The 11194-nt window shown below is 35.5% G+C and overlaps 2 protein-coding genes across 2 annotated transcripts; both read left to right on the top strand.

Annotated features, from left to right (window-relative positions):
- The first annotated feature begins 534 nt into the window (after positions 1–534).
- Positions 535–2251, top strand: LOC111453548 (protein GPR107-like). The gene has a single exon (XM_023094686.1). It carries the CDS (start codon positions 660–662, stop codon positions 1974–1976), a length of 1317 nt encoding a protein of 438 aa, XP_022950454.1. The 5' UTR covers positions 535–659; the 3' UTR covers positions 1977–2251.
- Positions 2252–6641: 4390 nt separating this feature from the next.
- LOC111453123 (embryogenesis-associated protein EMB8-like) lies at positions 6642–11172 on the top strand. Its single transcript, XM_023094084.1, has 8 exons — positions 6642–7172; positions 7445–7573; positions 7658–7789; positions 8786–8928; positions 9042–9139; positions 9243–9337; positions 10038–10091; positions 10837–11172. Exons 1-8 carry the CDS (start codon positions 6657–6659, stop codon positions 11026–11028), a joined length of 1359 nt encoding a protein of 452 aa, XP_022949852.1. The 5' UTR covers positions 6642–6656; the 3' UTR covers positions 11029–11172.
- The last annotated feature ends 22 nt before the right edge of the window (positions 11173–11194 follow it).

Below are 11194 nucleotides of genomic sequence, written 5' to 3'. Positions count from 1 at the left end.
TCTAGGTATTTATTATTTATTAATTTAAATAATTTTAATTTTTTTTATAATTTTATATTTTCATATGTTAAAATTATAAATTAAAAGTTTTTATAATTTTTTCAATTTAGGTAAAAACTGTTCCTAACTTAAAAAAAAAATTCCCGAACATTTAATTTACATCTAATAAATTCTTAACATATTCAAAATCTTAAAAATTAATGAATTTGTTAGATTTAATATTAATTTTTTTACGTGTAATAAATATAAACTTTAGTTTTTTATTTATTTATTTTTTGTTTGGTATAGCAAATTATAATAAATAGGTCGCAATGAATTATTAATTTTTTTTTTTAAATGTGAGTGAATAAATTAATTTAAGTAATTAAAACTAACTATATATTTTTAGATAGTTTTATCCATTCAAGTCCAAAACGACAAATCTTGGTTCAGCTAGCCCTTTCTTAAACGTCGTCGTTTCGTCCATTTCACTCTACTGCCGGCAAGATCTGAGGCGAGGGCAATTCCGTCAAAACAGATACTTGACCGTTCAAATCATGGCAGCGTCACATTCTACGCCCGACCCCTTTCCTCTTCTAAGTTTCTAACCGTCCTGTATTCATTCTTCTCAAAGCTCGCTGCTGAACTCTTCGCTCGGGACGATCTCCGGCGGCATCGAAATGACGAATTCACCCTTCCGCCTCCCCTTCTTCCTCCTTCTCTTCGGCCTTCTCGTCGCCTCCTCCACCGCCGAGATCAAATCCCTCAAGATCTCCTCCGACAACCGCCCCATGATTCTCTTCGAGAAATTCGGGTTCACTCACGCTGGCCAGGTCTCCATTTCCGTCAAATCGGTCTTTGTTGCTACGTCGCTTGGTGAAATCGATCCTTCTCGCCTTGGATTCTTCCTGTTATCTGAAGAATCGCTTCTTCAAGTCCTCCTCGAGATCCAGCAAAATCCTCAGTTTTGCGTTCTTGATTCTCGCTACATCAATCGCCTCTTTACCTTCCGGGATCTCTCGCCGCCGCCCCAGAGCTCGTTCAGCCGTTCCTACCCCGTTACTTCCCCCAATGAATATAGCCTTTTCTTTGCCAATTGCGCTCCTGAATCCTCGGTTTCTATGCAGGTGCGGACGGAGGTTTACAATTTGGACCGCGATGGTTCGAAGGACTTTCTCTCCGCTGGCCTTACTCAGCTCCCTTCGCTGTATTTTGTGTTTTCTCTTGCGTATCTTGCCTTCTTAGGGCTTTGGGTCTACTCGTGCCTCACAAATAAGCGCAGCGTTCACAGGATCCATTTGTTGATGGGTGGATTGCTGTTGATGAAAGCGTTAAATCTCATTTGCGCTGCTGAGGATAAGCATTATGTCAAGACCACCGGGACGCCTCACGGTTGGGATGTGTTGTTTTACATCTTTCAGTTCATTCGAGTTGTTTTGCTTTTCACAGTGATTGTTTTGATCGGAACTGGGTGGTCATTTTTGAAGCCGTTCTTGCAAGAGAAGGAGAAGAAAGTGTTGATGATTGTGATCCCACTTCAAGTCTTGGCTAACGTGGCCTCGGTTGTGATCGGCGAGACTGGGCCATTCATTAAGGACTGGGTCACTTGGAATCAGGTCTTCTTGTTGGTGGATATCATATGTTGCTGTGCCATAATTTTCCCCATTGTTTGGTCCATTCGATCTCTGAGAGAGACATCAAAGACCGATGGGAAGGCTGCGAGGAATTTGGCAAAACTCACTCTTTTCAGGCAGTTCTACATTGTTGTGATTGGATATTTGTATTTCACGCGGATCGTTGTTTTCGCGCTCAAGACCATTGCAGCATACAAGTATCAGTGGGTGAGCTATGCAGCTGAGGAGATTGCAAGCCTTGTCTTTTATATGGTGATGTTCTACATGTTCAGGCCTGTGGAGAGAAATGAATACTTCATTCTCGACGAGGAAGAAGAAGAGGCTGCGGAATTGGCTCTGAGGGACGAAGAATTTGAGCTTTGAAATGGGTATTTTCTAGTTCTTATTCCCACTTTACTTCTGCCATACAAATGCAAGTGATATAGCTGATTTACAAATAGAAACTGTTGAAGTTGGGTCTGCTGCTCATTTTGCTGATGTTTTTTTTGTTTTGCCCTTCTTTCAACTCGTGTAGAAACTTGAATTTGTTCTCTGCTTTTTGTTGTTATCAACGTTTATTTTTCATGTCATGTTATTACTGACTACCGCATACCGAGTTCGCTCAAACATGAAATTTCTAAAGCCTCTTTGTTCTGTTCCTCTGTTATGATCTTGCCCTTCTTGTTCTTCTGATTGTTGGATATCATGGGTCAGCAGGCAATTTGTTTAAAATTCTGTCACGGTTGAGAATTCACTGCAAAATCAACCTTCTAGTTTGTAGTTGCTGGGGCAGTTACAGAGCCAAATGGCTTTTTTTGTTGCTTGCTGTAGGCAGTGGCATCTTTATAATCCTTAACTTGTTTCTTTAGCTTTGCTTTTGTCTTACAGTTCTATATTTGTGCTTGTTATTTCTACCTTGGCTTCTTTTTTGGTTTGAGGGGCTTTAAGGGCATGATTTGGAGTCATTTTAGAGCGGTTAAAATCATTTGTGTCATGTTCAAAATCACTCTCGAACATGACTTTAACCCCTTCGAATCAATTTAAAGTTTGATTTTCACCTTTAAACAAGATTTTCACATGTTTCGGGATAAAGTGAACATGACAAAATAAGTTTTAACCATTTCAAAGTAACTCTCAAACTAGCCCCATAGTCTCTTTCTAGTGCAGATTCTTGGAGATGTCATTGACTGTTATTGTTTAGTTGTCAATTAAAATTGGGTACGCCCCATTTTCTGAGTTTGCTTGATTATTAAGCTTAGAGCTGGGAATTGTTCTTGTTTCATCAGAAGATTGTCGGTGCGTCTATGGAGTTGGTAGCTAGAATCATTTCTGAAACATGCCGTTGAAAACCTTACTTTTTTTCATATTTTTGAGGCCCGTTTTGGATTATGTAGTTCACCATATAGAGAGGTCATATATGAGCAGGCAAGAACTCTATGTGATGAATTCATGCTTGTTGCAGTGATCCTTGATAAATTGTCTCAAATCTCATGAATTTGTTGTGCCATTTGGATCTTTTAACAGGATTTTTCAACTCTTATACTAATTCCCCTTCCAAGTTTCGATCTCGTAGGATCTTTTAACAATCTTAAAGGCCATTTGGTTTGAAAGTTTCATCGATGTCTATCGATAAAAGATGTCGGGAAACATGTCTAGAAAAACAGAGATCAACGATGACTGTGTTTGGTTGTGTCTGAGTGTTATGGCATAGACGATTTTTCGTTTGTGTATAATTGTTCTATTGCGTTCCTCGTTTTTTCTTTTCTAGGTCAATCCGGAGACAAGTTTGTTGGTAACTTCAACGAACGGAGCGATTAAGTCGACCGTAAAAATTGTTCACTAAAAATTAGACACAATGTCCATTCAAAGGTCAATATTTCTTGGATCCCCAAACTCCACTTCTTCAATTTCTGCCTTTTTACTCATAAGAGTACAAAAAAAGCACATGCAGGTTTCCTTGTGAGTTAAGACATAGCTGTATTATATCTACAGTGATTTACTTTATAGCCTCAAAAACCAAACCATTGAATTAACTTTTGCTCCAATTAACCTTTTCTTATAACAAATCTACCAAGTCAACTACTCCAATAATAATAATAATCTCTTTTATAAGATGAAATTACCATAATACCCTTTTTTATAAAAACGTATAAAATTTTCAGAAATTTTGTTTTCTATTTTCATTCTCCCTCAACACAATCATCATCGTGGAGATTCTTGCGTTTCCAAGTTGTTTTCTCGTTTCCTTTTACTTGTCATTTCGTCTTAAAAGCAAGTAGAAAACACTCTAGCTATCATCAGTAATTCATCATTTTTCGTTATTGTACGTTTTAGATTTAATGTGTTATATCTTTCCTATTTTGTTTTTGTCTTCGGTTTCAGTTTAGTTATTGTTACGTTTCTATAAAAGTTAGTCAAGCTTGAGTGCTTAGGATTATTTTCCTATCAAAACTTTATGTGTATAAAGAGAAACTATGGAGATATTTCTTCAAAGTAAAACACGATAGGAAAAAAAACGAGAATTAGAAATAGTATGAGCAAATATCAAGATTGAATAATGCGTCAAGAATGGCGAGAAGAGAACCAGTAACAAGCCATGAAAATTGAACAAATTTTTAAATTTTAATCTATAGACTTCAAAATAATAATAATTGAACAAATTTTTAAATTTTAATCTATAGACTTCAAAATAATAATAATTGAACAAATTTTTAAATTTTAATCTATAGACTTCAAAATAATAATAATAATAATAAAATAGCTGGCTAAAACTTCGCCCCATATTTGAGGGAAAAAAGAAAAAGACGTTTTGATCCATCCCTCGCATTTAAATAAGCAATGACAATTTCGTACTTTCACACGTATCCTGACATTTAATAAAAACTTATTTCCAAACATTAAACTGGTTTTTTTTTTAATTATAAAATTTTAAATCCAAATTTTAGAATTTGTCTATATTAGTGAATTATTTATTATGCTACGCTTGGGAGCCTAGATTAGGGACGACCTATACTTCAATTGTGTACATACCTTCAATCTCGAGATGACCTTAGAAGAAAAACGTCATCTCCACTTCATATTTACTAAATTCAATTTATTATGCTTAAAAGGATCAAAACACTAGATGTTCGTTAAAACTAGGAGGGGATATACTAAATATATATCTCTTCCTCTCTGTAATCTACGAGATCGAGTTTGTAATCTTGTTTTATTTATTTTTTATTATTTATATACACAAAACCAACCTAAAGTTTAAAACATAGATAAAATGTAGATGTGGATGAAAATGTATGAAAATTATAAAAATAACTTAATAAATAAATATTTATCATGGTTTATATTATATTCAAATTAGTACCTTTTGCTGTTTAATAAACGTGGGCTAAGTTTATTGGACCCGTTGGATTTGACCAAAAACACAAAAAAAACGTGGAATGGGGTACTGAACGCGCCATGACAAGGCACCCATGGTCCAAATAGCACGCGGAAAGAACCAGACCGTAGAAGCGTGACCATTGGAAGACTTCCACCTTCGGAAATTGCAATTATTAAGGATAGGCCAATATTCTTTTATTTTTAATTCAATTTATAAATTGTGCGGTAAAATTATAATTTATATCACTAAATAATAAAATAGTTCAATTAATCAAAATATTGTATTTTGAATTAAAAAAAATACTTCTATTAATTTTAAATAAAAACTATTAATATTTTATTTAGGAGAGTTTTAAAAATACATTTAAACCCTTAAAAATACTTAATAAATATCCTTAAATTCATATTTTTAAAACTTTTTATTTTTATTTTTTAATTGTTACGGGCTATGATATAGACAAGACGTTGTATTATATTTAAAAAAAATGTCCATTAATTTGCAAAAGTAATGTTAATAAACTTTTAAATAATATTATTTTTTTAAATACCGGTAATAGAGAAAAATGATTTATGAGGGTAAATAGATAATTTTTGTTCGTCTATTAACAATAAAAACTTTTTATTTTTATAGGGTGTTAATACTATTTTTTAAAAAAATTAAAAATTTATTGTCGTGATCTAATGATAAATATTTTTTAAATAATTTTTAATTAAAAATGATGGATAAAACTTTAAAAAAAAATAAAAGTCTAGTATTATTTAAACTATTAAAAATTTATAAGTATTTTTTCTAAAACAAAACACAAAATTTAAAAATATTTTTATTAATTTATGTTAATAATCATTAATATAAGTTTATTCGATGAAACTGAAAAACCACCCAATATTACAAATTAAAATATATATTTAGTGTGCATTTGACATGCCATTTGGAAAAAGAAAAAAAAAACGTTTTAAAGTGAATAATAAGCCTTTAAAAAAATTAATTAAGTGTTTAATTATAAGACTACTATAAAATCAATGGGTGTATTTAATCGACGTATTAATTTATTTCTTAAAAAGCATATGAATTTATTTTTTAAAATTAAAATATTTTTTCATGGATGAAATTACATGAGCATTTTAATTATCAACAAAATCATCAATAATAATAAATTGTAATTCATAATTATTTTATTTATTAAAAATGTTATATCACGTCCAACTGCCAATAACACGAACACAAAAATATTATTAAAAATGATATATTATTTAATATTTATTTTATGTATCCTACGTCATTATTTATGATAAATACGGCCGACCATGTAGAGTATGATAATATTAAATAATTATTTTAAAAAATATATATATTAATATAAACTTAGGAGTAGGTATAATTTTTTTCTCAACCAATACAATAGCATGATCATTACAAAAAATATATATATATATTTGGCAAGTAATTTTTATTTTTTAGTTTTAAATATAATTAATAAATGTTAGATAAATATGTATTTATTATTTAAAAAATTTAAGGATTAAATAAGTATTTATTTATTTAACCTTCCAAATATAAAATATTTGAAAAATTAATATATTATTTAGCGCGAAAAGTTTAATAAAAAAAGGGGGAAAAAATCACCTCTGACCGGAAGTCTCCCACCGTACCGGCGGGACCGTTGGTCAGTCTCTGTCAAAGTCAGAATCATGGCATGTGCAGGACCCATTATAATCACAGCCGTTCCTCATCGCCATATCCAAACTCCGATTCCTTTTCATTTCCCTCCAATGGCGAGGGCCTTCTTGGGCTCCACGCCTTCTTCCTCTCTACTCACCACTTCACGTCTCTCTTCCTTCACCCCATCACTCATAAACAATCAACGACGCCGCTCCCTTCGTCTCACCACCGCTGCCGTCGTCGCTATGTCGGAGTTTCCGTCGGAGAAGCCGATTCAACCTCACCCGTCGCTGGAGGTCATTGGTGGAGGCTGTGATCGGTTCCTCCCGGCTTTAAAGGACTTGAATCTCCCTTATAAGCCTTTTCCTGTAATTGGGTGGAATCGCCATTTGGAGACCATTTTTGCTTCCTTCTATAGGAGTTGCCCCGATGTTAGGTTCCGCCGGGAGTGTCTGCGTGCGGCGGATAACGGCACCGTTGCTCTCGACTGGGTTGTCGGTGACGATCTCCGTCTGCCTATTGATGCACCTGTTCTTATTCTTCTGGTTTGTGCTTACTGATTCTTGGTTTCCTGAAGAATTATGAATTAAATACGATGCCAAAGATGTTCCGATACCAAATGATATGAACCCTAGTGAATTCGAACTCTGTAAATCCCAATTCACAATTGAGCTTGAATTTGTAGTCTGATCCTTGAATGGGATTGAATTCTTTGAAATTGCTATATAGTTTTACTGTATTTGTTTTGAAATTTGGATCCTAACAGGTCCTTGATTCATATCAATTGATTTCATATTGGTTTCTTGAACCTCTGCAGCCTGGTTTAACAGGAGGGAGTCAGGATTCTTATGTAAGACACATGTTGGTTAGAGCCAGAGATCGTGGGTGGAGGGCTGTAGTTTTCAACAGCCGTGGATGTGGGAATAGCCCTGTTACAACTCCCCAGGTATTCAATTTTTTGTGTTCTTCATGTTTGATTGGAGTATCAAATTGGCTTGTAGATTCATTTTAACAACACTGATGTATGCAGTTCTATTCGGCTTCATTTTTAGGAGATATGCGTGAAGTAGTTGAGCATGTTACTAAAAGATATCCCAAGGCTAATGTGTATGCTGTTGGCTGGTCTCTTGGTGGTAACATTCTTGTTAATTATCTGGGACAGGTAAATCTAAAACAATGCATATTGATATCCATCATTCTCCTTACTCTACTTATTGGTTGCCTCCTAAAATCTCATGGAATGAAGGGAATTGGGTACGGAAATTGTGAGAAAAAAACGCTTTGGCATTGTGTTTGTCGTGATGGGACTATTCATTTTGATCGAAGGGACAATATTACATCACTTTAGATGATTTGTTGTAAGAAGGGAAAAAGTTGGGGTCGCGCCTAACTTCACTCCTTTGTTTTCCATTTCAAAACATAAGATGTTTCGACTATGGTAGACGTTTCAACCTAAAATCTAATGGAGTGAAGGGCATTAGGTACTGAAATTGCGAGGAGAAACGCTTTGTCATTGTGTTTGTTGTGATGGGACTATTCAACGAAAAAATAAACAAATATTAACTTCGTTGGCTTATGTTCAAAGGGACAATATTACATCATTCTAGATGATCTGTTGTAACAATGGAAGAAGTCGGGGCCGTGCTTAACTTCACCCCTTAGTTTTCCATTTCAAAACATAAGACGTTTCAACCTAAAATCTCATGAAATGAAGGGAATTGGGTACTGAAATTGTGAGAAAAAACGCTTTGACACTGTGTTTGTCGTGATGGAACAATCCAATAAAAATAGAAAAAAATCTTGTTAGCTTATGTTCAGAGTAGACAATATTATACCACTTTGGAAGATCTATTGTAATAATGGAAGAAGTTGGGGCCGTGCCTAACTTCACCCCTTTGTTTTCCATTTTAAAACGTAAGACGTTTCAACTATGATATCTGTTACGGCATTTCAAGATTTGTAACAATACACCTATTCTTTTGAAGATTACATTGTTGAATAACATATTTGGCAATAACTCGAAGTTGAATGCTTGAGAGTTTGGTGATCTGGGGATCCTCTTAACTCTACCAGGGATAAGAACAAAATCTCTCTGTACAATATTTATTCCTATGTCCATCTTTATCTCTTACATATCACCTCTACTTCTTCATTGCAGGATTCTTTGTCCTGTCCATTGTCTGGTGCAGTGTCGTTGTGTAATCCATTCGATTTAGTAGTAGCAGATGAGGACTTCCGGAAGGGCTTCAACAATGTTTATGACAAAGCGCTCGCTCGAGCTTTACGTCGAATCTTCAGCAAGTAATCCTCTTTTGTCTGGCTGTTTCATTTTGTTAATCATGTCATAATCTGATACTGAAAAATCCATGGAGCCTTAGATTGCATCACCTCACCAGATTCCCCTGAGATTGCAGGCATGCTGATCTCTTCAATGATATGCCTGGTGAATTCAATATTCCTTTGGCAGCCAATGCTAGAACTGTTAGAGAATATGATGATGCCTTAACTCGCGGTATTCTTTCTCTTAATTTTCGGTTGTTTCGTTCGAAAGACATTGTCGATATAAGCCATTTCTTCTGCTTAGAGCTTTTGTTTTGTCTTTGAATATCTTTCAGTTTCATTTGGTTTCAACTCTGTTGATGAATACTACTCAAAGTCTAGCAGTTCAAAATTCATAAAGGATGTCAAAATTCCTTTGCTTTGCATCCAGGTACACTTTTTTTTAAATGCTAGCTTGTCTCACTGTTCTCTTAGAACTCAAGAGTGCTGTTAAACTCTTTTAAGCCATAATTTATAAGGAAACAATATATAAGGAAACAATATAATACGGTGCTACCGCCAGTAGATATTGTCATCTTTGGACTTTCTCTTTCGGACTTTCCTCAAGATTTTTAAAACGCGTTTGTTAGGGAGAGGTTTAGCATTCCCCCTCTCCATCCAACGTGGGTTCTCACAATCCACTTCTTGTGGGGACCCAGCATCCTCGCTAGCACACCGCCTGATATATGACTATGATACCATTTGTAACAGCCCAAGTCCACCTCTAGCAAATATTGTCTTCTTTGGGCTTTCCCTTTCAGGCTTCCCCTCAAAGTTTTTAAAACCGTGAGGCTAACTGCAATATGTTACAGGTCAGAGCAGACAATGTCTACTAGCACTAGGCTTAAACAGTTATTGTTAATTAGGAAGAGGATGAGTCCTTCGAAAACATAAACACTCTCGCGATAATTGGTTTAGGGGACAGTATAGATTCTTTGAGCACTCGGTTTAACTTAAAGAATGTATTGGGCAACTGTAGCTAAGAACATTGTTCTCTCACAGATATTTTTGGACATTCTATACAATATTGATCTTTTAGTGTTAAGGAGCAAGATTTCTGGTTAAAAGTTGGTATATAACTTGCTTTGCAGGCAGCAAATGATCCAATTGCTCCAGACAGAGGAGTCCCCCGTGAAGACATAAAGGTTCACACAGCTATCTTTGAGTTCTTGAGTTATCTGTTAAACAACATAAAAAAAATTTGGACCCATTTGATTCACGTGTTGAAAGCTTATAAACACTACTTCCAAACCAACCAAATCTACATTTGAATATTTCAAGATCGAAACCAAATCTTAATATATTATCAAAGCTGTAGGTTCTATGTTCATATCTGTATTGTCCTCTTTGCGCTTTCCCTTTCGAACTTCCCCTTGAGGCTTTAAAACGCGTCTTCCAGGAGAAGGTTTCCACACTCTTATAAATGGTGGTTTGTTCAACACCCCAATCAATGTGGGACATCACAATCCACCCCGTTCAGGGCCCAGTGTCCTCGCTGGCACTCTTTCCTTCCTCCAATCAACGTGGGACTGCCCCTAAATCCACCCCCTTTGGTGCCCAGCGTCCTTACTGGCACACTGTCTCGTGTCTACCCTCCTTCGGGGAACAGCGAGAAGGCTGACACATCGTCGGGTGTCTGGTCCCCGAAGGGGATGGATTGTGATGTTCCACATTGGTTGGGGAGGAGAACAAACCACCATTTATAAGGGTGTGGAAACCTTCTTCTAGCAGACGCATTTTAAAGCCTTGAGGGAAAACTCGAAAGGAAAAGCCCATAGAGGACAATATTTGCTAGCGGTGGATCTGGGCCGTTACAATATCTTTATAATGTTACGAGCAATCCATTCTCATTACAAATATACATTTTATCAAATGTGATCATTGTTGCAGGAAAATCCGAACTGCTTGTTAATCGTGACACCCAAAGGTGGGCATCTAGGGTGGGTTGCAGGCCCCAGTGCTCCCCTTGGAAATCCATGGACTGATCCTTTCGTAATCGATTTCCTCGTGTATTTGGAAAGCCAAGAATCAAAAGCTTCTGCATCTTCTACAGATTTAACAGCTGCTGAGACGTTGGTATAGACATTGATGACGATATCTATGTGCACGGATAGAACAATCGAAAATAGAGATAAGCTATCCACCTTAGTTGATTGTTAGATGATTAAACATAATCTCATGTATTGATTAATAATAGTTTATATACCAAGCAATGTCGTTATGAACTCATGGACTCGAGCATAACTAA

This window comes from Cucurbita moschata, unplaced genomic scaffold (assembly GCF_002738365.1).
Source record: "Cucurbita moschata cultivar Rifu unplaced genomic scaffold, Cmos_1.0 Cmo_Scf00015, whole genome shotgun sequence".
NCBI lineage: Eukaryota > Viridiplantae > Streptophyta > Magnoliopsida > Cucurbitales > Cucurbitaceae > Cucurbita > Cucurbita moschata.
Note: the sequence above shows the minus strand (reverse complement) of the source record. Positions and strands in the feature narration are given on the sequence as shown.